This window comes from Trachymyrmex septentrionalis, unplaced genomic scaffold (assembly GCF_001594115.1).
Source record: "Trachymyrmex septentrionalis isolate Tsep2-gDNA-1 unplaced genomic scaffold, Tsep1.0 scaffold73, whole genome shotgun sequence".
In the NCBI taxonomy this organism is placed as follows: Eukaryota; Metazoa; Arthropoda; class Insecta; order Hymenoptera; family Formicidae; genus Trachymyrmex; species Trachymyrmex septentrionalis.
Window position 1 is genome coordinate 886,461 of NW_017305916.1, and position 26,494 is coordinate 912,954.

The 26,494-nt window shown below is 32.5% G+C and overlaps 1 protein-coding gene across 12 annotated transcripts in view; it reads right to left on the reverse strand.

Moving 5' to 3' along the window:
* The window catches only part of LOC108753883 (TLD domain-containing protein 2), a 150,749-nt gene that overhangs the window by 26,351 nt on the left and 97,904 nt on the right, over positions 1 to 26,494 (reverse strand). For 5 of the 12 annotated variants that reach the window (XM_018495823.1, XM_018495834.1, XM_018495831.1 and 2 more), the window contains 10 exons: positions 20,789 to 20,877; positions 12,601 to 12,829; positions 7,792 to 7,949; positions 7,119 to 7,508; positions 6,817 to 7,017; positions 6,331 to 6,690; positions 6,087 to 6,241; positions 5,116 to 5,280; positions 4,229 to 4,395; positions 2,240 to 2,402 (listed from right to left, as the gene is read on the reverse strand). In XM_018495823.1, coding sequence (XP_018351325.1) covers positions 2,240 to 2,402; positions 4,229 to 4,395; positions 5,116 to 5,280; positions 6,087 to 6,241; positions 6,331 to 6,690; positions 6,817 to 7,017; positions 7,119 to 7,508; positions 7,792 to 7,949; positions 12,601 to 12,829; positions 20,789 to 20,877 — 2,077 coding nt within the window. Of the gene's footprint in view, positions 1 to 2,239; positions 2,403 to 4,228; positions 4,396 to 5,115; positions 5,281 to 6,086; positions 6,242 to 6,330; positions 6,691 to 6,816; positions 7,018 to 7,118; positions 7,509 to 7,791; positions 7,950 to 8,224; positions 8,359 to 12,600; positions 12,830 to 20,788; positions 20,878 to 23,437; positions 23,814 to 26,494 lie in introns of those variants that run through there. The other 7 variants (XM_018495830.1, XM_018495828.1, XM_018495833.1 and 4 more) reach the window with 6 other exon arrangements.

Genomic DNA, 26,494 nt, shown 5'->3' on the forward strand with positions numbered 1-26,494 from the left:
ACGATCTTAATATTGCGTATTATCCGACACAATCGCAATACTGGGAAATAGCTGATGACATTTGTAAACAAATGACACTCAAAGAAGACTGTTAACGAGATTTGCGATATAAATATACGAGTATAATATACAGTGAGTACAAAAAGTATTCGTACAGAGAAAATATTTTTTAAAAAGAGTTTATTTTTAAAAAGTAAATATTATCCAGCGAGAAATGAGTCATCGAATCGATATAAATTCGATAATTTTAACATACCAATTTGACGTCGATTCGACGTTTAATTAACGATCATTTCTTGTTGAATAATTAACAATTTATTCATAAAGAATAAAATAGACTGTATGTTTCTTAAAATTATGTATACCCCAAAATGATATGTATTAATTATACAAAATATATCACCCGAAAAATAAGCAAAAATTAAAAATTGTATTGTTTGAATGCTCAAAAAGTATTCATACAGACGAGACATTTAGCTTCTAATATCAGGAATACATGCTAAGCTCGTTGGTTTATATTAGAACAGAAGATATATTCATTGTATAAAATTGCTAATTAATGTTTATTTTCTCCAAATAAGGCTTTTTTTATAACAAATTTCTTTGTACTAATACTTTTTGCTCTGACTGCATGTATGCGAATTCCAAATTTTGAGAATCGCGATCATTACCTTAATTAAACAACAACACGCATTTAAAGGGCGCATTAGAAAACACTACTCGAGTGTGTGTCTCCAAATAGCACTTTAATCTTTTGTTTAACATTCGGTAAACAACAAGGAAAATGCCTTTTGAAAGCATTTGAGTGCACACGTAATGCTTTCGTATGCAGCCAAAGGGGAGATGTATCTCTTTCTTTCTTTCTTTTAAAATTAAAACACATTTACTTTAGAGATACGGTAAATAAATATATAGATTAAAAAAAAAACAAAATTAATGATTTTAGTATAATGCTAAGTTACTTCTCGAAAAATTGTAGTGCATTCTCGTCATTCTTTAAATTCAGTGTACTAAGTTTATGTTTCACACATGCAAGCAAAGTATTCATTATTTCATTATTCTAATGGTTTTTAAACACATGTGACAACAAGAAAAACACTGGCAGCCGACGCGCAACAAAACCTTGATCGAGCATCAGCGAGCGTATAAATAGAAGTTCCGGCGAAAATCTATTTTGCGTGTCTTGCGACGAAGCACGTGTCCGGTCGTACCGCGTTCTGGATGCCGTTCTTTCGTGGAGATGGCCGTACGATAAACCGGCCATATGTACAAAAATAACGCAGCCAACATTTTCGCCGAAGGAAATTTATCGGTGTGTTTTTAACCGAAAAACGTCACCGTCGAATATTTATTCATGCACGATGAAGTGATTGACTTATCGCGTAGCGCCTATAAATCGTTTCCCGACGACAACTCGTTAAGCGTTAAAAAAAAAAGACCCGTCGAGCCTGTTGTATAAAATTGCAGGAATGCAGGAACCTCAAAAAATTCCGATCATCATGTTTTAACATGTTAAAAATAAACTGGGAAGCGAAAAGCAAAGAGTAAATAAAAAATCATATAATATCGAAAGTTATTCCATCGACAATAAATTTTTTATAAATTTGATAACATTGGAATTGTTTGGAAACATGAGGAAATTTGATCGAAAAAGTTTTGGAATTAATTCATTCAAATATTATATTTGCAGTTGTCACTTTCCAATTTTCGATCGGAGATTCTGACTTTTTGAACGAATCTCTGACTCTCCGGCAGACGAAAAAATCTCCGACTAACACTCTAAATTTTGATGAGTATGTGATTTTTCTCGATTTTCCTTCAGTTTCGAATAAACTAAAAATTTCTCCGACTAAGAGGGCCAAATCTGATGACTTTTTTTTAGAGAGAGCACAAAGCATTACAGAAGAAAGTAATAATTTCGGCAATAATAATCGATCTTTGGTAGGATAATGGCAAAAAAGTCTCTTGCAGCAGAGCCATTAGTTTCCAGTGAAACACTAGTCAAAAGACAGCAACCGTGATTATATTGCATAGTTTTTAATTTCTATCATATAATTGTAAGATCGAGAAGTTCATGTACTATTTTGGTAGTGTAAATACTTTATAAATAATTACAGCGTAAATTGAAAGAATTCAATGACAGAGTTTCGAACTCTATTCTCGCATATTTTACGTACAAAATTACAATAACTCAAGGAACGAGATGTCGGTGAGAGATCAAAATGTGAGAAACAATTACCTGTTGCGTGGCACGCTGAACCAGTATTCGGGACGCAGTTTCTTCTTGCCGTAGCTCATAATTGGCGTCGATCGTGGTATCTTCTTATCCTTGGGTCTTCCTGTTCGTAGTCTCAGGTACAACGGTGGGTCCTCGCAAGAACGAGCAGGTCGTGGAATCAGTTCTACGTAATGTGGAAAATATTTATCAGATGAATATAGATCAATGTAGATTAGATACTTCAGTAATAAGAGTTTTATAATCGATTTATCTTTCGAATATAGAATCTGCGAACCCAGGCAATATGACTCACAATGTTATCATAATAAAAAAATCTTTGCGATAAGAAGCTCCTATATATTTATAATTATGTAAGATTATTTCTTGAGTTTTTTTTTAAGAATTGTTATCAAAATTACATGAAAAATACACAGATATAGGTTAAAAACACGAATAAAATTGGAAAACGAGGCAAGCACATTACCACAAAAAAGTGAGTAGAGGGTGTCAGAGTAAGAATTATCGTGTAAAAGGAATAACAATAGCAACGAGGATAGACTCATGATAGATGAATAGTATGTACATATTGCACAAATATTGTAGAAGAGTTTGACAAATTATATAACATATCCAAAAAATAGTGATGAAATGGAAATAACCATTACAGTGATACAGTGTATGGTCGCCCGTAAGTTGCGCAAATCATGTTTAATGCATGACAGTAAATGAAATCAGACAAAAACATTGTTACGTTTGACAGACGTACAAAAGAGGCAACTGAAGAATTGGGAATTCGCGGCACAAGGAGAAGAAGAGCAAGCTAATACTGTATGAACCTACCCAGGCCTTCGAGTTCGGGAAAATTAGGTGCTTGGACTAGAGGGGCAACAGAAACAAATGACATTACTGCATTAGTATGAACCTATTGCTAGCTAAATGATGAAACCCGTTGTGCTAATCTGAAATAGATAAAACATTACTGAAGAGAAAGAGACACAGAAAGATATGATTGAGCAATCAATGCAGAAATATGCAAACAATTACTATCAAAATCTATAACAATCGAACATATTACATACATTTCGCAGAAATAGTATAGATAGGCCTTAAAGATTATTATGTTTGTTATTCGATTATTATAGAAAAGATTAGTACGCGAAAAATCTGAAATTCTATGCTAAGTATGCTTTCAAATGACAATTATTAAAAGATCATTTAAATTGGAACAATACGTCCATCACATGCAATATGGCACAAAGGGTTTCAAGATTCTGAAGGTATATTTTATAAAGAAATATGTTATGAAAAGTGCTTGTTTTCAGTTAAATCTTTTTTCTTATATATCATTTAAAATATTATCAATTATATTTATCAAAATTATATTTATTAAAATACAAACTAAGATCGATGAAGGAAAAAATTAATTATGTAAAAAAGACCTGCATTATTCATGTTATTTTTTTCTTGAAATATTATATGTATAAAAACCATAATAACTATAATATTTAACGTTTACGTAATGGAATGACATATGAAACTGATAATGATAAACAAATATGATCTAAAACAGTGATAAACTACTTTAATGTACACCAAGATAAGCGCATTTGGTTACTAATCCCGGGTTTGCTTGACAGTTTAAAATTAATGATATTAATAAAATTTAGAAAATATAAAATTTTCGCGCAAATTTATAATAATTATAGCCAAAGGCGCTCAAAAATTCTGAAACAGGGACAATAAATTGGCAAAACAACACGGTTTAAAAAGCTATCTATGTTGCGTTTTTGGGCAAGTGCAGTGCGTGATATATTAAACCCGTTTGTTATTAATTAATCATTTTCTATCCATATCAATACCAATATTAAATGTCATATGAAAGTAATAGCGAAGTGTTTTGTGTAAGAGGAAAGTCTGTTGGAATATATATCTTCATGATTATTAGACTATCCATTCCGATAGAACATGAAATATTTTATGGATATATCTCTATATGGTCGTGATACTTACTGTCAAAACTCACAAACAATTCCGGCATATCGTCGACCGAGACCATACTGCGATAATCTAATCGAGGTGCCGTCGTAGAAGTTTTGCTACCTCGACTGCTATCAACGCTGCTGCTGCCAGAAGATGTTAAAGGTTGCTGTCTAATAAAAGTACCCACGGAAGAGCGTCTGAAAGGAAATTCGTAAAACAATGCAATTGTAATAAAGATAAGAAAAGAGTTTCTTGTCAGACAACATTCTAAACACTTCTGAATAACAAGTACATGTTAGTTGACATATCTAACTAGATTAAAATACATTTGCACATCCTTATAATTCAGAAGCGATATATATAATAACATCCATAACAATAATAATGGGAAATAACAATCAAGGTATAAGTCCAGTACAAATGACGAATAATAAATCATATGATTGCTTGAGGATATTAAACGCTGTGTTAAATTGATTATGTTTTGGCTGTAAGCGATCTGAAAAATAGTATCAACAATATCTGTTGCTTGAGTCTTTCAGCAAATAATGTGTTACCTGAAAACAGGAGCCCTCAATCCTAGAGTGTCTTCAAAATTAAAAAAATAATAACAAAACAATGGAGAGATGTGTGGAAAGGAGAAACGTTGGAACAGTAGAATTCTCCGAATACTTTGACAATTGCATAATACATATATAATCTTACTTTTGTAATATTTACATTTAAAAGATTCAAATAACATATTTCGTAATTTATATTTCGTAATTACAACATTGAAGGAGGATTCTACTAGAATAGAATATTTCCGAATCGACACATACAAAAGTCGATCAGATGAAAGATAGATCAGGTAATAAAAATAGAGAAATAAGAGAAAAGGGGAAACACAACAAGGTTACGATCGGGTCCAGACTCACCCAATGAGGCTTCCTGGACCAGGTGAGAAATTGCTGGAGTCCTGGGAGAGAGAGGAGGCGGTAAGCGGAGGAGTTCCGCCCGCTCTACCGCCCCCGCCACTCTCTTCGCTGGGGGTTTTAGCAAACAGGCCCGAGCTAAAGTCACTCACCAGGTTGATCGGCGAGCTTTTTTCCACCACCATTACATATTCTTTGTTAGTTACATTAGAAATAATAGTGAAGCGTTAATAAATATCTAAATTCATATCGTAAGCAATATAGGCGCAACATAAGCATAAATATTTAAACATAAACATCTCGGAATATCGTCATAATTGACCGCACAATAATTATCAGTCTTTTGGACTGATCATCTATAACATATACCTATATTTATATATTCCTTTCAAGTTTTTTATTTCGTAATGCCTTTCATATGCTAGAAGCTCTTCCTATGCAAGTAGCTAGTATATGCTACATTATAAAATCTTGTTATTCATGATGCTAGAAATCGGTTCGAGATCTCGGACGGAGAAAAAATTGATCAATCGCACTGATCATGTGATCGAATTGTTCAAATATAATTTATTTTAATTTTTTCTCTGTTTGAGGTCTCGGAACAATTTATAGCATTGTGAACACAAGGCTTAACACAAATGAGGCTATATCAGTTTCATAAAGATAAAGTTCATTTTATCTTCTGAAAAAGATACAATAAATGTACATGTTACACAAAGAATAACTACTTACAAATAACCTCATTTGTATATCATATTCTATAGAAATTCACAAAAAGCAAGTTAAAATAAAAGCGATAAAATTATTCATTTGTTTTCTGTGAATGCATTTTTGCAAGAATGTTAATCATTCTTAACACAGACAAATAGAAATGTGTGAAAAAATAAAAGCGGTTGTAAAAATGTCATATATATTTAAACACGCTAGATTATTTATCGATAATTATCAATATAATATGACATAAATTTGTTCACCTCGAGAAGACTTTGCTGAAAACAGAGGAATGATGAGAATCCGCACTGTTTGGAAGGCTTGACATTTTGTCAGAAATGGATTTACTGCTCTCGTCATCCTTCTCTCCAGTTAAACCTTCCATCCAGGACAATGGATATGACAGACGTTTTAGCATCTAAAATGTCAAAACAAATACATAAAGCATATCTATAAAAAGTATAATTCCACATTATTATAATGCAAATGTTAAATTTAAATATATACCTTATTCTTTCGAGTTTCCTGTTTATCATCCTCTTTGTGTTCTTCATCCTTTTCGGGCTCTTCTGCATTACTCTCTAAGCTAAAGGACACCGAGCTAGCTTTTTTCCTGCCATTAATAGCAGAACTGGCTTCCAACGTACTCGTAACATTCGTTGGTGCTATCGTTATTGGAGGAACCCAATCCGAGGATAAAACAATATCCGCATCTGAGTAAACTTTTTTTGATGGTATAGGCTGTACTACTGGAATAGGTGGATTAGGATCACGTATATCGATACCAGAATCATGGCACGACAATTTGACTAGAGATCCTTCTTCGTCCTCAGGAATAGCATTTGATTTAGCTGGTGGTTCCGCCTGCTGTAACAATTGTTTCTAAATGTATATTTTTTATAATTGTTATATGTGTTATATGTATCCCAATTTCAATTTATTATATAAATTTTACTAATTTTCTATGTTATATTATGAAAGAAATATAATTACCTTATCAGAATTTAGTGAATCTTGTTGTTCGTCATCAACTGAAAACGTACTTCGATCTTTGCTAGGAACTGCCCAATGATGGTCAAGCATGGAACGTCTACGTTCCTCTAAAGTTCTACTAGCTTGGCCGCCAGTGCAAAATTCTTTCTCATTACTGTCTTTCTCTTTCTCTTTATCTTTGGTCGAGGTTAAATTCTCCTCCTACAATAACGATATATTCGTTAAAATATAATTTTAACACTTTGCTTTATATAATAAATTGATATTGCAATAAATTGACATTACAACAAGAAAATACTTACACTCTGGAGATTGGTAGGAGTAACAAGCTCTCGTTCAAAGGCCTTTGGAAAAGCATCGCCGTCTCTCTCGGCACAGCTACACACACTTTCGCTATCGTCGCCTGCTAATTCAGGGAAATTTTCATCTTTCCCCGGAGACTGACATTTACGATTATCTATTTGGGGTTTTTTCATGTAATAAATTTCAGGTTTTTTGTCTAAATGTCCGGATTCAGTATGAGAGACCCTCATGTGTGCGATATCATAATAAATCGCAGCGTTGACTACGAATTCCATGGGAGCAATCACTCCATAAGATTCAGCACCGTGCTCGATAACAAGAGGATCAGATACGTTTGGATCGAACATAACTGCGTTTGGCGTAACTAACAGCACACCGCCGACTACACCCTATAAAAGAATATTTCAATATTAGAAAATGTTAAAACTCTTGTATGGAATTTATAGATATAATAAAATAAAATATATTTCCAAAATTAAGATAATTTTGACCCAAGTTTCGATAATGTTCACACGACATACATGTAAAAATTTAGACATAAGATATCTTAAAAATGTCTTACAAACATTTTAAAACATGATATATCCTGACATGCATGCTGCGTAGGTATTTTTTAAATTTAGGCCAAAGTTTATTTATTTTATGATATTAAAAAGTATTAAAGACAATTACCTGACCATCTGTGATATGCCTGACATTAATTTTTAGAAATCTTTCTCTGAATGGTTGTTCATCTTCATCTGCAGCCACACTGGATGTTCCAAGAGGTGTTTTTATACGTTCCATATGGCCTGGCTTTGGTGACACTGGTCTAAGATTATCCAGAAGTTCTATAAAACCAAACGTTGCGATAGTAAGTGCGAAATAAAAACATATGCCTTAAAATACACAAGTATATGTTTCATTCCATTTATCACAAAAAGAAAATATTGATACTAATACAGTTTATAAGAAATTCGATTAAGAATGCAAGTAGGATCAACTTGGACCAAAGAACCGACAATAACGTACTCCACTGACTCCTGTGATTTTTTAAAAATTCGTTATCTGATAAAAGATAAGCAGTGACACTTGTTTAAACTCCGACTGCTCATATCGATCTAACCTCACATCCAGAATGTTGCGATGTAATTCATTATTCATCGTAATAATGCGAGTAACGAGTCACGTGTGTACAATTCCGACGAAATCGGCAATTATACCATCCATCTCATTTGCCACAACGTCACGATGTAGTATGGGCATTATTATGCTGGCATATAGGTTAGAAACGTGTTTACGCGGCTCCGCACACTGTGGTCGATCAGCTGATGAGCGCGATATACCGGGTGATTCGCGGGTGTATGCTCTAGAATTTGTTTGATTCGCAAGTTCTTTCGAACATTACGAATATTGCGGACATTTGCGATGAAAGAGAGCATTGTGGTCCGCAAAAGAAAATTGAAGAATAAAAATCGGTCCGCTTCATATTTAAAATAACTATCTTTTAACTTTTTCATGTATGATCGATCGGATACCACATTTCTATATTCGTTCATCTCATACAATCAATAACTTGAAACGTTCTTGAATGAAGAGAGAGAGAGAGAGAGAGAGAGAGAGAGAATAAAAAGTAATAAAAATAAAAATGGAAGAATATTGAATGAGAAATCGATATGATACACAGAATATTTTAAACTACATTCCGTTGGTTATTCTCACTTCTTCTTACTAATGTATCGATCTCAGGTTTTCCAACAGAAGACGTCGAGGCACTGATAGCTTTCAATATATGTATGTATATATACCTACATGCAATATAAATATCGAATCGTACGATTCAAGTTTTTCATTTCGGAGTAAAAGACTGGTTTTTTTTTTACGGTAAAGTATTTTTATGAAAATTGTAAAAGATATATATAATTCATTTTTTATATTTATCGTTAAAACGTTTAATACTTACGTTATTTCGATATTATATAATATTTATGTCTTTATAACTTTATGAATATTGAAGCAAAAATGTCTTTGTGTTACTGCAATGACGATGGTCACGGATGGATATAAAAAATAATTTCTAAAACAATAATACAGCATCAAGTGTTTAAAGAAAATACATATCCTGGTATAGTAAAAAACTGATTTTTATTACATTTTTTATTCAAAGCTTCTAGTTTTTTCAGTCATTTTTATCTTCAGACAGTGTCAATTATGCTAATAACGTATTATCTATGTTAATAACACAGTATGAATCATTACATATTTAACTTTTAAAATCGGAATAAAATATAAAATGTCTGTCGTTCAAATAATTAATAAGTAATAAGAGGTAGTATACTTAAATCTATCAAATATTTTAACAATGAATATTAAGAAAAATGAATTTTATATATTCTTTTATATATTTAACATAAATTCAATATATTCTTCATGAATTCTATATATCATTTTAATTAAAGTGGTTATTAAAAAAATCATTAAAAAAAACTCGTTTTTTACTTTTCTCCAAAATAAATAAGCCTGTTTTTAATTTTAAGCCACCTATGTAATGCAATTGCATTTTTCGCGGTATCTACTGTGTCGACCTTCCGATACGCAGATCGCAAAAGATGCAGGTTCACAATCGGCCGTGATCAACTTCATCTTTTTCCGCCTTTTCTCTCCGATCTTCTCGGCATTACAAAACGTGATGCCGCGCACGTGCCGCATGAATGTTGCGATCACGTGTACATATTTTGCGTTACAGTGCGATGTGGCGGCGACGGCGGTGACAAAGCGCTTCCCGAAGAAGAAAAAAAAGAAGAAGAAAAAGAAAAAGAAGACATAAATAAACTTCGAGCGAGTGCGCGTAACAATTCGCTTGGTATTGTTCCGCTAAACAGACAAACAGCCGAGTAGTGAATCACGCAATTGTATAACATCATAACTCGAGTTTTCTATCACGTTCGACGTACCTAAGCGTTAATCATTTCCCTCACAAGTGCGTACAATACGGATGAACTGGTGTTCGCAAATAAATAAGCAGTTCCATATTTTTAGAAATTAGATATGTGTTATGATTGTTTCTGTCAGTATAGAATACACATTACGAGAAAGAGACGGACAATACAAAGTATCTCGGTTTTTCTTCCCGAGGAAAAAAATTGTATTTATTATTTTCTTAATTTATACATCGAGAACCTACATTTCCGTTCGTTTTTTTATTATTAGGCCGTTCGATAAGTGCCATTTTTTTTTAAAACAGTTGAAGAACGAAACTTATATTTAAACTTACATTTAATTAATCCTTAGTACACACAATGATTTTCCTGTTCTTTACTACACACGATGAGCCATTCATGAATTAATTTTCATCACTTTAATAAATATATAAAAATTATTAAATGATTCTAACAAATATTATACTTTATCATTTTAGAAAGATGTGTACCTGTAAGGTTGTGTATTTAGAAAAATTATATGTAAATATTAAAACTAATTACTTGAGGTTCCTAATTTTTTAAAAGAAAAAAAATTGCGAAACACGAATGACCCAATCGTGTATACTAAAGGTTAATGCGTAATCCATAACCATTTTGCTCCTTTCTTGTCTGTCACCTTAAAGTCAATTTTTCAATTTCATTTGGATAGAAGCTTTCCGGTTTTGACCTTCGAAATAAAATAAATACAGTATCAGTGCGCTTCTCGCCCTGATAAAATGAACGGCAAGTTCACGAAACGTTGGTATTAGCAACAGATTACAACATCCGTGTGACGACAACCCGTAAACCTTTTGGAACTTCAAGAAAACACCTGTGAAAGCTTCAAAAGTATTAAAATAATTGAACGATCTAGTCACTTCCTTCTATATCTTTATCACTCATTTATCGCATGCGAAAGGAAGACAGATTGAAGCTTTTAGCGAGTGAGCACCTAAAATAAATGTTCTAATATGTTACATAATTTTTCTGTAACTTTCTCTTTTTTTATATAAACTTTTTCTATCAATCTAGTATATGTGACACAATTTTTCTAATTAACTTTCTCTCACATAATGATTTGTGTTCAATATTCGGTTTCAAGAAAAGTATAACAATTTAAAAGTATGATAATGTAATATTCTGAGCGATTTATGCGATGAGTAATTCCAAGCTCGAAATTATCCTAATTAGCTCGCGCGAATGTGCGGCGATGGATAACTCGATTGCCAACTTCTATCGGTAATAATCGACAAGTGAAATGTGGGAGTTTCGCGGCTCGCCGCAGGCGACGGGCAAATAAAACGCGAAAAGGCAATGCGTTAGTCACAATAGTGCTCCGTATCGATCTCTCGGGATCTGCATGACGCGGATGTGGTAACGCATTAATATTCATTCGAACGGTCGACTTTGTACGCAGATAATATCCGATATCCCAATTCTTTCCTCCGTATATTCAGTCAGGTGAGTGCCAATCTAGCGCATATCACGCACAACGCCTGGGCGTAGCTACTCCGTGGATCCTGCTTATGCATTATTCATGCCCACGCTGTTACGCGTGTATCAAATCTGTCTTGCGTATTAGCATAATGCGAGAGACAAGGCCCCGGGGCGACGAATTCGACGAGAATAAGGACGAGAGCTCTATTTTAATTGCATGCCCTGGTTGGCGTCGTAATAGAGGAAGAAAAAAGGAGCACGACGTCCTTCGACGACCACCTATCGCGACAGCTGGATTATGTCTTTTTAACGCAAGTAGATTTTCAACGTCGTCGAAAATATTTCTTCCTTTTACTTCGTAAGCCATTTAATATTGCATTTGACGGTAAACGTGATAAGCATAATAAGGTCGGATTATCGTTAGTAAAGTTTTAATTATCTATTCCTCGAAAGCTTGTTATTCTTACGGGCTATCTGTAATGACATAATGATACGTAAACAAATTCCCGCTTCTCCGCTTTCGTTCGCTAAACAATAATATAATTTTCTCTATCGTTGGAATCATATTTTTCTTACATTAACACACCACTTTGAATGAAAATTCATCCATATAATTAAACATTTTTTTAATAGCACTTTTTTACACGGAAAGAATAATTTTGCTCAAGTATCTATCTAAAAATTTAGCTATGTACAGATCTGAAAACACTTTTGGACCATCAAAATAATTATATAGGAAATTCAAGTATGATGAGTAATATCGCAAAAAATATTGATATTCTAACAACTAGCTTGAGCATCTTATAAAATTATTTAATAATTAGGTCTCCAGCTCATCTTTAGATACTTCAGCAAAACTGTTCTTTTCGTATATAGAGATTACGATGCTGAGAAGAAGAGCGAATTATTTCGATTAAAATTCTTTTTCCCAGAATTCTATATCCACCATTACAAAATCTTGAATGCACTATTTGCAGATATAAAGGACTTGCAAATGTAACTTTTTGCTGAATATAAACTCGAAGAGATATCGGCTTTAGTAAACATTATACGATAACCCAATAAGTCAGCATCTAAGAAGATTAAATAAAACAATGAAGATTACCTTTTTCTTCGGGTGGTAGGTCATCCTGAGACTCATGATCGTGGCAAGGGTCAGGGCTGGGCGCATCTGCGATTGATCCGCCTCCCGGACGTCCTTCTCCTTTCGCCGGCACCCATAACTGTTGACCGGAATAAATGAAAGTACTTCCGAGCCTATTCAATTTGCTCAGCTCGGATGGCGTCGTATCGAATCTTGCTGCCACTGATGTAAGCGTGTCTCTATCACCCACCTATAAGTACAAAAGTAAACGTGTCATTAGGCAGAGATTAATTTGCAGGGAACGTCCTCTCAGAAAGAATCACTTTTTTCGCACGACCCAACTTTCCTCGCGCAAAGTTGCTCGCTTCTCATGCAAAGAGAAGACATCATCGTTCTCATTGTTGTTTATGAAGCTTTTTAATCGAATAATTTAAAACAAACCAGTCAGAATAAATGCGCCAAATGATTGAATCTTGATTTTCTCGCCGTAAACGAAAGAAGAAGCTGAGGCGATTTCTAATCGAAACACAGAAGCGGATACAAACTTATTGCATATACGCGTGTCATATCATCGTTGCGTATCAATTTAATACGACACGATGTGCTTCCACGTATCATTGTATCACAATTTTAATTTTTTATGGAACGGTAACAACACTCTCCGTCTACACTGATATGCAATAATGAGGACACAAGTCTGCTCCATCTTAAGGACGTAATATATGTATTTTTTAATAAAATGAAAAAAATTACTACAAAAAATTTGATGGGAATTAAAAAATTATTTCCATAGAAGATATATAGTATAGATATGTTTTTAAAAATATAATTAAAATAAAATAAAATTTTTATTTAAATTATAAAATTGGGCTGTTAAATATAAACCTTAAATATTGACCTTAAGTCTATATTGGACTATTTTATATGTATATAACATTGATTTTTATATGGAAAATATAAAAATTTCCAATTCTAGTCATTTTTTACCGTATTCTTCCGAATCTTGAACATCCTTAAGATGTTTCTACTGTCATAAATAATACGTATTAGCGATCGATCTGAATTTCTTCTTTCTCACTTTTTTAAATCGAATCCGTATTTGCGCGCTAAGTGCATACAAATCTACTCGACGTAACGTACCGGGAGGATCGCATCTGTGACAAAATCGCTACTCCTTGCGCATCTGAGCTTTCTCCGGTACGCGTTTTCCCGCACACGAGCGCCTGAGGCAGACACGGGGCCATTAGCCCATTTACATAAGCCGACAGAAACGGCGTGCTTGAGAGTATCGGACGATAGAAAATTGAATTCCTGGAAAAAGAACCTTGGCGAGATGCGACTGCGGCACGTTTCTTATGTAAATTCGTATGCAACGACTTGCTATAGCGATGCCGCTTCGGTGTTGCACGGCCGGACTATTTGTCGCGGTTGCTCTCCTCTTCTTGAACGAAACCTGCCCGCGAGAAAGGGTCGAGGGTAATTCAATTAAAAAGCTCGTCTTCACGCAAACGGACGCTAATCTCACCGTCGGCAAGTCTGCCATTTTCCAGAAACATCGGCGGAAAATAGGGTTTCCGACGCTTAAAATGCGATTTATGTTCCGCTGGGAAATTCGTTAATTATTCCGCGACACTTCAACCCTCTCTTCAATTGTGCGTTGTCTACCACTTTCCTAGCGCTCTCGTAACTCTATTAGGTGACACGACACGGAAATCTTGCTTTGCTATTATCATCTTTTTCGATAAAGTTCCCTGAGGCTTTAAAGCCCTTCGTCGCTCGAACAATTAAGCCATTTACTTTCAAAGCATTTATACACAAAATCAATTTTTAAAATACTGCAGTTTCCTTTATTATTTTCTGGAAATGAGTAGGTAGTTCTTATTATTTCTCAGAAATTAAAATTCGTTTCAAAATTTTAGATGTAATTTCTTCCAATATTAATGTTAAGTTATAATTAAATTAGAAATTATATATTTTTAATGTAATCAATTTTTAACGAGTTAAGATCAATTTACTCATATTAATATAAGTTTATATGAAGTTATTCAAAAATTTCTTATTTGTAATTTTTATCTTTAATTATTTATAACTTAAAACTTCATACCAGAATTATCCGTAGTATTAAAAAATTTTTCATTATATCTGTTTCATTTATGTATCAGGACACGCCATTTAATAAATTCTTTTCGAAGAATGTAACATAGAATGTAGACGTCGCTTAAATATCTGTTTTCGACATCCTTCATTCTGGATAAATATAGAACGATGCAGATGAGTGATTAGATGAGTGATTAGAAAGCAGCTCAAAATCCCTCCTTTCCTCCTTCCATTAGTGGTGCGGTCAAACGAGAAAAAGAACGGCTATTCGTCTGACAGAGATTAGACGCGTGGACGACAGCAAAAGGAGGAAAAGAGAGATCGATTAAAACAAAAAGCAAGAATCGCAGTGATGAAGCTGAGAAGAAGAGTAAAGAAAAAAGAGCGATGGAGGGCAGGACGGGAAGATATTTTCTGAAACCGAGAAAAGAAGACAAGTACGATGGCCATTGTTTCAGTTTCCACGTCTTTTAGCTGCGGCTTTATAATCTTCATCTTCGTTTTGGTTGAGCGAGATGCTGCCAAATCACAAAAGATCTTCCGCGAGAGAGAAGCTTTCTATTTTCGTGCTTTTATCTCTCAAACTCGCCGATTTTTCGCATAACGCTAGAAAATTGATAATATGCAGCCTGTTTTCAGCAGTATATCATTTCTTATCAGTTTCCTCACAGCTTCATCTACGGAGAACATTTTCACGAATGCAATTGGGAAACAATTTTTTATTTTGTTAATGGCAAAAATTATTGATTTCTTTAGATTTTAATCAAAAACTATTTAACTTTTATATAATACCTTCTGACAGAAATTTCAAAACTCTTTGAAGGAAAGTCAAAATTCAATTGTATCGAGATTTTTTAAATCAGATGCTGACAAAAATCGCTCTGGTAGTCTAATATCGTAGATTAATTACAAGGAATTTCAGTTAAAAATTATTACATAGCTATTACAAGTAAGAAAATTTGTTTAAATACTGTGATAAGTTAAACGGGAGCATAGATTGCTTCTAATCTGAGATAGTTCAAATGAAAATATGCAGCACAATTATTAGGATGGGATTTATTAAATCCATCTAATTTAACCATCTAATTTAAAGTCATAATAACAAAATGTTTCAAATATTTTAAATTAAGTTTAGTCCAAATTACAACAATAAAAATAGATAAAAGTAGATTTCTAAAATTTCTTTCGTTACTGTCAAACGTATATTATTAAGTTATCGTAATTTCGAGGATTACAAGTGCTACAATTATTTAAAGAATTTTTTTATTACAGAACTAAAAAAAATTAAATGATGAAAGTAAGATTATGTTTGTAATACATAGTTTGGCATATTTTTTCTTAATAATATCAGATTAAATTGAAGTATTGCTTTCCAAGTAACACTTTGCATTAATGATTGGTATCAATGTAACTGGAAATTATGATAACGTTGATAACATTATCAAAATTTCCAATTACAATAGAAAAATAAATACGTCTTACTTAGATATCTCCATCCGAAAATCAATAAAATGATAAGTGTAAACTTGGAAACTGTTATTGTTTAATTGTGCGTGATTGTGGCGAACATTGAGGTCACCAGCATGAGGAAGATAAGAGAAATTGTCAGATTACAGACGTTAATCGATCAACAGGGTGCAAGGAAGCCGAAACGAGCGACATAAGCTGAGCTCTAATATAGAGCAGGAATTGCAGCCACCGTGATTATCACACAGGGGTTACATTACGCCATAGTGATTTCACTGCCGTTAAATGGGATAATGCCAGCAGCTACCGAAGGACGACCCATCAACGGATTAACATTACGTGGATTGCGAAAATGTATTAATGTTAATTATATTTCCATATAATCATGGAAATCATTTATTCTTATCTTCAATTCAAAGCTGATAAGTCATTTAGAAATTAATATTAAATTGTCTCCAATTTTTTATTTTTTTCTAAATTTAGAAAAATAGATTTAAACAATAAAATCGTCATATATTTCTTACATTAATATTCTCGTTATATTTCTCGTTTTTAAAAAAAAATTATGTTTTTTAAATTTATTTTTAAAAAACAAAAATTTCTTACAACATTTTTATGTGATTTTAGCTATTACTGCTTTTAAATTTGTTAATGTATTTAAAAAACATAATTGTGTGTGTTTTGCAAAATAATTTTTTCGTTTGCACTTAGTGCTCTTCTAGTTTTTTTTTAAATAACTTTATATAATTATGTGAATTACGAAAATATATGTCTCATATTATGCACGGAAATCATTTCTTACAATCTTAAATTCTAATAATCTGTTTAATATTAAATCCTTTTCTTTAAATTTTAAAATATTTTTCATTCTTTTCGTTATTAATGATTATATTAATTTGTGCTAATTTTCATTAATTTCAATACATGCGATGTTATAATTTATTTTATTGATATGAAATGCAATTAATTATACAAGAATTACATCGTATCGAATCAACAGAAAATCAATGAGATAACGAATGCATTCGTAGAATTGAATTTGTTTACTTGGCTATTTATATATAATACATTAAAGATATGATAATCAGTGGTGTTTTTGCGAAATTTAATCGTAATGCTAGTAATAATTCTTTAATTCAAATTGTGTGTGTGGTAAGATAATTAAATAATTAATAATAACTACCTCTCGCTAATCTCTCTCATCAGAAAAAAAGACGAAATTTCCATTAAAGTTAACATTTAAAAAGAAAATGAAACGGAACGCATCATAATGACATTAAGATCAGTTAAACTTGCACGGATTTCTGCTTTGCTCTATCTTCTCCGAAGGGAATCAGGAAATGCAGCTTGTGCAACAACTCTATTTCCTCGTCGGATAAATGTCGCGCGGTCTTCCGCTCCCTGAAGAGAGCCTTTCACAAGCATTGCATTAGGAATAAGTTAGGGTTAGAAGGAAGAGAGAGAAGGATGTCATTCTTCCTAGAGTACGATCGAGAAATTTCCCTCGAGATCTGTATGCACGTGCGAAATCGGCAATCGCGATCAACTTTATGATCGTTACTTTATGGCGTTATAACATAAGATATAACACAATTATCGCGAATGAAAAAAGACAAAAAAACTACAAAAAAACTATGCTCTCAAACTTTTTCTCTAAATGAGTTATGTTTTATTTACGTATGACGAAATTATATCGCGCATATATTATTTTTTATCCGTTTTTAATTTCACGGAAAGAACATTGAATCATAAAAATATAGTTGAATATCGATCTAAAAAAAAATTTTGTTGGCCATCAAAATAATTAAGACGCTCAGCTTAAGCTGATTCCTAAAATTGTTTACAACATTACTCGTCATATTTGAGAATTCTACATAATTACTTTAATGGTTCGACAAAATTATTTTGAGTATCTAAAAATTTAATTAGATACAGATCTGAAAATAATTTTATTGAACCATCATAATAACTATCAAAATTTTTTGCAGCATTGCTCATCATGTATTGAGTTTCCTCTAATACATAACCATTTTGATGGTTCAACAAAAATGTTCAGATCTGTATTTAGCTGAATTTTTAGATATATTTCCAATAATAAAATCGTTCTTTCTGTGAAATTGTTTGAAATCAAAGTTGAATATCTTTTGAAATTTCTTCGCACACAACAACACACACACACACACACACACACACACACAAGCGTAAGCCAAAAGAAGCGTCTAAATATCGGACATGTCTTCCGTTGAAACGGAAAGGTTCGCAGATCAGAATTCATGCCGAAGATCGATTCGACACGAGGTGTGTTCCGACGGACTTGGGCACAGTGGACGCGTGCCGCCTCGGGACCGCGATCTTTGCATACGCGCCGCTCTAGAATTCTAGCGATGCGCACGAGTACCGTCCCGCGTCTCCGAAGTTCCGGGAGCGAATGTCCGCGGTCTTTGCAAACTCGTGGCGGCCTTTCGCCACGAATACGACCCACCGGGGAGAAACTATTTCGCTAACGAGAGTCTGCGAGCGCAGGCTCTCAGTGAAGTAATTGGAATTCATGCCGAAGTGTCTCACACCGGAAAATACGCGCGCGCGCTGATAACTGCGCGTCGCGGCTGATAACCGAAGCGCCAGTAATATGTGCGGTTAGCTCTTATTCTGCCGTTACGATCTTGTACCTGTATAAATTCCTTCGATTTTTCAATTCTTTAATTTAATTCTTCGATTTCGACGAACACGGAATTACGCGCGCGAGTTCTGTTAAAGCTAATTTTATATACCTACGTTTAGTATGAAAAAGTAAAATACTACAGATTTATCGTAAATTATTTTACCATGTTTTGGCGCTTTGTTATTTGATTTATTCATATATACGGTCTTATATTAAATTTTATACACACACACACACACACACACACACACACACACACACACACACACACACACACACACACACACACACACACACACATCTTTCAATGTACGTTTTTTCTATACAGAGAGTGCTCCATGTAAAGTAAGTTGTTGTTTGAGAAATCAATAACTCTAAAAATATTTGTCGTATGAAAAAGTTGTCCATAAGAAAGTGTCATGTATCGAGGAACTTTTTAACTACGTAAATAAAAATTTATCTCACTCCCTTTCTGAAAAAAGGGCAAATAATTTCAAATGAATCTTTCTATAAAATATTACATGTTTGGATTCTACGGGAAAAATAAATAAACTTTATTTGGAATATTTCTTTGAAAAATGTTTCATCAAAAGTTATAAATATTTACACTTTCAAGTAGAGCATTCAAACTTTATTAAATAAAAAATAAAAATCTAAAGCCTTTTATTTATAATAAAATCATAAATAAAAGGCTTTATAGGTTTTCATGTTTTATTTAATTTATATGATATTTCATGATTTTATTATTAGTTTGAATGCTCTCTGAAGTTTAAATGTTTATAACTTTTGATAGAAATATTTTTCAAAGAGATGTTCCAGATAAAGTTTACTTGTTTTTTTCTTGACAATATAAATGTGTAACATTTTATAGGAGATTCCATTTAAAATTATGAAATTACTCCTTTCAAGAGGGAAAGCCAGGGTGAATTTTTGTTTAAGTAGTTAGAAAAGCTCCTCAAATACATGAAATTTTCTCAAGAATAACTTTTTGTGTGGGACGACAAATATTTTTATAGTTATTGGCTTGTCACAACACACACACACACACACACACATCTTTACATGGGTCATTTTGTATATTATCTATTACGATAAACATTATTAAATGCTTCAGTAATCAAATTGAAAGACACTCGTCTCGAATAGTTTAGAAATTCCAAATTCGTATCCTGATTAAGGTATAATAATATTTCTCGCAATAAATTTTTTATAACGTTTTGAAATACTAGCATTATTATCAAATCGATCAATTGAATTTGTGAGATCATTTCAGTTAATATAGCATCTACGCGATATAATCTGTGTTGCAAATTTGACAACAATCGGCGCGGAGTTTTTATATAACTGAAAGATATATTTAAAATTTACATATAAATATTATTAAGCACAAATATCTAGTCTCGATGTCTCTATGTTTAACATTTTCTTACTGTTATTTGGAAATTATTTTATTATATAAAAAAATATATAATTCTGAGAAAAAAATCACGCGATTACCTTTCGTAGTCACGTAACGGTTAAAAAATGTACCGCAAGAGAATTTTAGTTTATGTAACGGAGTTTGCTTCCTTCAAAAAATTTATGCTGCTAAATAACATTTTCTATTCCTATTTTACAATATTCCTTCATGCCTGATCGTCAACTTCATCACAAATATTTAATCGACTCTCTTTTACGGATCTTCATTTTATATTAATAAATCGTTACATACCGGAATTTCAAAACTGAAATTTCAAATCTCATCTTAAATGTCCCTCTTTGGAGCGATAGCGAAGAAACAGTTATATTACGCTACATTACTACTAAGGATAACGGATATTTATGCATTCGAGCAAAGATTACATTTGCTCTCCTTGGCACCTAATCTTCTTGTCTCAACACTTAATTGCCCATTGGAATCGTGCGAATGAGCGCATCGCAGAGTATACTAGAACTTAATATACGCTCAATTAGGGTGCTTACTATGCATACAGACGTACTTACCATATAGGCAATAGTGTTGATAGGCTGCGAGACACGGCCGTGTTTCTTTTCCTGTGTCGTGGAGCCATCTTTGCTCTCGTTATCGGAATCTATGCAGAAAAAAAAATAGATTTCACTCATGTTTTTTGAACAACATATTAATCAACAAAGCATATTTGATGTAACATTTTATCTCGATTTGTCTATAAGATTACGCAGATATCCTCCATCCATAAATATCTTATATATAGTTATATTTAATCTTATTTGTAAAAATGACTTGATGAAAAAAATCAGATTTCAGATTAAACGTATCTACTTCCAAGTATCGAGTCTGGAGAGATATTAAAAGAAGATACTGCACATTTATCCCGTTTTTTTTTTCAATAAACTCAAATTTACTTTTAGATAAATCGTGCGACTGCGATAATATTACTGTAAGAGTTTTAACATATTATATCTGTTACATAAAATAGTTAAATATATTGTAAAATGCTACATATACACAGGGCGGCACAAGAATCAAATATTGTACGATTCGATTTATATATAACACATTTATTTTTAATAAAATTAGTATAGAACTGGTATAGAATTAATATCAAAGTCAATTTAAAAATTAGATAATTAAATGATATAACATTTCGTGAGCTATTCCTGTATAATATCTATGTGTCCAAAACTGAATTGTAGAATGTAGACAGAAGCAAATTTTGCTTCGGTAAGATGCATTTTGCAGCATGAAAGAGATATACGATGTTATCCTACGTATAGTGTTTCCTCGATAAGGACAATGTCTGAATCTTCGTTGAGTCTTCGCGAAACAAAATCGATATCAATCTACGTTCCTGAGAGGAAAAAAAATAGCTGCAATGAGATGTTAAACATTCACGGCAGTAAGTGACGGTTAAATTTAATTTCTACTTTCTTTCTCTAGTCCGCCTACCCGATTACATTACTCATCGCCAGTGCAATCAGCTGCACTGTGGCGACTGCGACTCGATGATAAACCACCAAGCACGTGACGGGTCACGCAAAAGTCATTCTAGGGGTTGAATCTGCTGCATATAAGATAAACGCGGTTAATTATTGCCAATTTAAGCGTTCGTTCTGTCGCGAATGGAAGACCATCGCGAAAATCTTATTTCAGAAGGTGAACGGCTGATTGTGAAAGGCGAGGCACATTCCTATTATAATATTATTAACTTTATTTTATTATACTTATTGACAGAATCTGTCGCACTTAGAGAAACTATTTTCTCCCGATTAGATGTATATTTATTGTTAATTAATAACATTGCGATTTCTTGATTTAATTGTAAATAATCACCACTCTCTAAATGTAGTGCTGATATAGTATCAGTCTGATACACTCGTATAAAATCGATAGATATTATCAGCGCATTTATTATTATAATATTAATTAGCTTCATAAAATTAAGAGCCTCGAGTATTAAACTGATATTATATCGAAAAATAAATCCGGGTTGTATATCTATTTTTTCAGTACGTGCATAACGGAACGCATCCAATCATATATGTATGATTGGTATAATCGCCAAAAGCCATGAAAAAAGACATCAATACCAGATTAGTCATATATATATATATATATATATATATATATATCATAAATGAACAACCACCTTTCCTATTATTTTTTCTGCAATGAACGATCTGGAAATAAAATTTTCTCTATTGTATTCCATGAGCAAACGTGACAAGAGTAACGAAGAATCACGCGACGACCAATCTGAAAGGTTTGTTTTTCTCCTCCGTGGCCTTCGATAAATGATTCAGACACTTTACTCAATTTTAACTGGCATTCAATTCACGCCATTGCGCAATAAACTTGGGATGACTACGAAAACGTTATTTTAACCGATACGACAGCGCGGCGCGCGTGGACTTGACACTTCTACAGATTTGCATATAATTTATTGCATCTCACACATGTCGCAGATGGTCGCACATGTAAAATTAATTAATATGTATTGAAACCATCGACACAAAGCGGAATATACGTAAATCAAAATGGCTAAAGTTTCTACTACTCAGATCCGATATTACTTTACTCTATTTTATTCTATTTTAAATTGAAGAAAAATCTATTAATTTAAAGATATCATTTAGCCTAATAATAAGCCTTGAATTAATCTAAACATCTTCTTTGAAAAAGAATACAAGCAATTATACTGTATTATTCACGTTTCAATTATATCTTTATTTGCGGTATATTTATTATTAATGATTGTAACAACAATAAATCTATATAAATACGGAATAAAATATTTATTCAAAATATAAATTTATTTAAAGTGTAAATTTGACAATAAAATTTGCGGTGTTCAAATAGCGAGCGCTTCACAAAGTAGGTATTATTCGCTCACGTTTCAAATATAACAAAGTAAATAATTTCTCTTGAACTTGCTAATAAAATGAAAATAAAACAATTTCCACGTTTAGAAATTGAAAGAAATTTAAGTAAACATTATTGAAGAGCTACTTTCAAAACAGCAATATTTACGTTATGAAGAGGCAAAGTTGACCAAGCTTTTACTTCGCGCGGACGTACACGAGAAACGCATAATTCACGTATGATACCTTGTATTTATTTTTAAATGTACGTCTCGCGTTAAATGTTTTTTTTTTCCCACATTTTCCGAATACCTGTACTTGAGTGCTGCGAACTGCCTGAGAAGAGCCGTGAGTCTCTTTGCGCCACATAGTACACAACATAATCATGAAATTCTTTCTCGTAGATATGAATGTTGTTCGGCTCGTAGTCCGCGTATTCCCACTGTGAATCCATCATGATTAGACCATCAAATTCCATCGCCATTAACATTGCCAAGTCGGAGCATCATCGCATTTCTCGATCTTTTTTTAAAATTGCCCAGACAATGGATATTTCTTGCCGTCCAAACCTGTCTACGCGAACGCGTTTAATATTTTGCATCGACAGCATCGGCGAAATAACACTTCGTTTCCGTAACTGATAGTTGTTAATTGATGAAGTCAGCGCGAAATCTAATTAGATAATGAAAAGCATACGCCGGTTTTTAATTTCATTCTCATTTTTCTTCAGCATTTTGAACTAAAATGTTTTCATGTAATGCAATAGCTGGATAAAAAACTCACAATAACGTTAATAACACTAAATTCTTTTCAAAGTGTTTTAGTATTATTCTGAAGATTTTTTCGCACTAAACACAATATCGTAGATTTGCATAGTACGTTAGGATTTTAAGTAAGTTAAGGTAAAATGAGCAAAAAATATGTTAATACTTTATGATTTTCGCCATTTTCAACACATTTTTACGATAAAACAAAAAATAAAGTGTTTCTGAATGCAATATCTAAAAGTACAATTGTAAAGTTTTCAAATAGTTTTTAATTTATGATCGTAATTTATGACTCACTTTCATCAAGTTTAAATTTTAGACTTTCTATATAATTACACATAATAAATATACAGAAAGTCTAAAATTAAACATAAAAATTTTTCATTTTTTTCTTTTCGAAATCCCGTAGTATATATCTCGAAGATTTTTTCTTGCTGAATACGATATCGTCGTCAGAATTTTCGTAACATATCAGGATTTTTAGTAAAATTGAAGTGAAGTGGACTAAAATGCACTCCAATTTACCGTTACATCTCAATTTGCCAAAAATCCTGAAGTGCTACATTCTAACGATGGCATCGTGTTCAGCGCAAAAAAATCTTCAGTACTATGGCACTTCAAAGAGAAAAAAAATGATTCTTTTGTCTAACTGTGTAATTATATGACATACAGAAAATCTGAAATTCAAACAGTCACAACTTGATAAAAATAAGTCATACAATTATAAATTAAAAACTCCATTTCAAAAGCTCTTAAATTATATTTTTATATACCGTAGACTTAATTTAGAAAATTTCGGGCCGTAAAAAATGTTGATTGAAAATGACCAAAAGCATCATTTGTGGCACGTTTCACCTCAATTTATTGATTACTATTCCGTGTTACGCAAATTCGACCAACAGTATTACGTTAAACACGAAAAAATCTTCGAGAAATGTACTATATTACTTCGGAGAAAGAAAAACGTGACTTTTTGTCGAACAGTGTAATGAATAATATAAATTACGCAAAATTTGTTTAATAATATGATATAAACATATTTAAACAGGTTTTACATAATTTATATTATCGCGACAAGAAAACACAAATTAAAACTTTACAATCATAAATATAAAAGCATTTGAGCTTTTCCGATAATAGGCTACGTTAAAAGCGCATTGTAAAATAATGTTAGTAAATACTAGTTGTTCGTAACAAGCTCGAGTTTCAAAGTTTTAACATTAACAAGTGACTTAAGGAAACACAATGATATTGATTTCTTCAGTTTCTCGCTAATTTTATCTACACTCAAACGGAGCGCTCGTTACGCTCAAACGGAGCAGTGCAAAGTAGTAGCTCAACTTGCAAAAAGAGAAAAAACTGATTTCATACCAAAGCTGTTCAAACTAAAATCTACATATGAATGAAACGGTAGTGCAGTCACAGTTTACTTCGTCACTTTCCATAACCTTTTCACCTCCAGTCGTTTTTATCGGTTAAACTTAGTGTTCTAAAAAATTGATCTTTATACTGAAAAAATTAAATTTTAATAAATATTTATTTCAATAATTCTAAATTCCAAATGCTGTAAATTAAAAAAAATCTATATAAAACACAAGTTTAAAGAAATAAAAATTCGCATGCATCACATACGATAGGTGCAAGAAACAGTGAAAGGGTTAATAAATAACATATGCAAACAAGTTTACGTAATTTTACCTTTTAAGATGAAAGACATTAAATATTAAATTGTTCAAACGAGAACATTTTATTAATATTGTCACAGAAGGATATTACCGAAGATTAATTTCGTTCCATCTGAAACAAGCCTTTTTGCAAAATCAAGCTATCAACGTTGCATTGCGTGTCTCAATTTCTTCATGTGGACGGAAACGTGTGTAGCTTCGCGAGACACTTTCTCCTACCGGCATTGGTCGACCTTGTCACTGGCGACACATAAAAAGTGCTCGTTTGGTGGAGCGGTATAAAACCGGCTGCGCCGAAACTTTCTCGCGTGACAGACCAAACACGTGCGATAAAGCAATTAGTCCATTCTGAATCACCGAAATGAAATCTTGATATTCAATCATTTTGACTTTGATTCCTCACATTTTGAGTGTAGATAACTTTTTTTTTTCTTATCGTGTAATTATTTTCTTTAAATAAAAAAGTAATATGTACATTTCGTTTTTACATAAAGAAAGTAATGTTATGTAGGTATATATCCGCATATATAAAGATTAGGTATTACCTCAGAGCTGTGCGTTTAAGCGTAAAGTAAAAAATCTGCATCTGCGTGTACACAATGTAAACTATATAAATTGTGTTTTATATGTTATCTATGCAAACAATCAATGTAAGCAATCTATAGATTATTCAAGTCCATATTCTTTGTCATTGCATTAAACTGCACTAAAGCTGCTATCTCGCTTAAATATTTATTTTCTAAACTTTAATATTTTAAAATTTTCACAAATATGCAAGAACTTTTTTTAAGTTTTTTTTATGCAGTCCGGAATAATATAAAAATCTGCGTTGAATTTATGTTGCTGACGAAAGATGCAAAATTACATACCGACGGAGAAATATTTATATAATATTCTTTTATACATCTTTTATATAT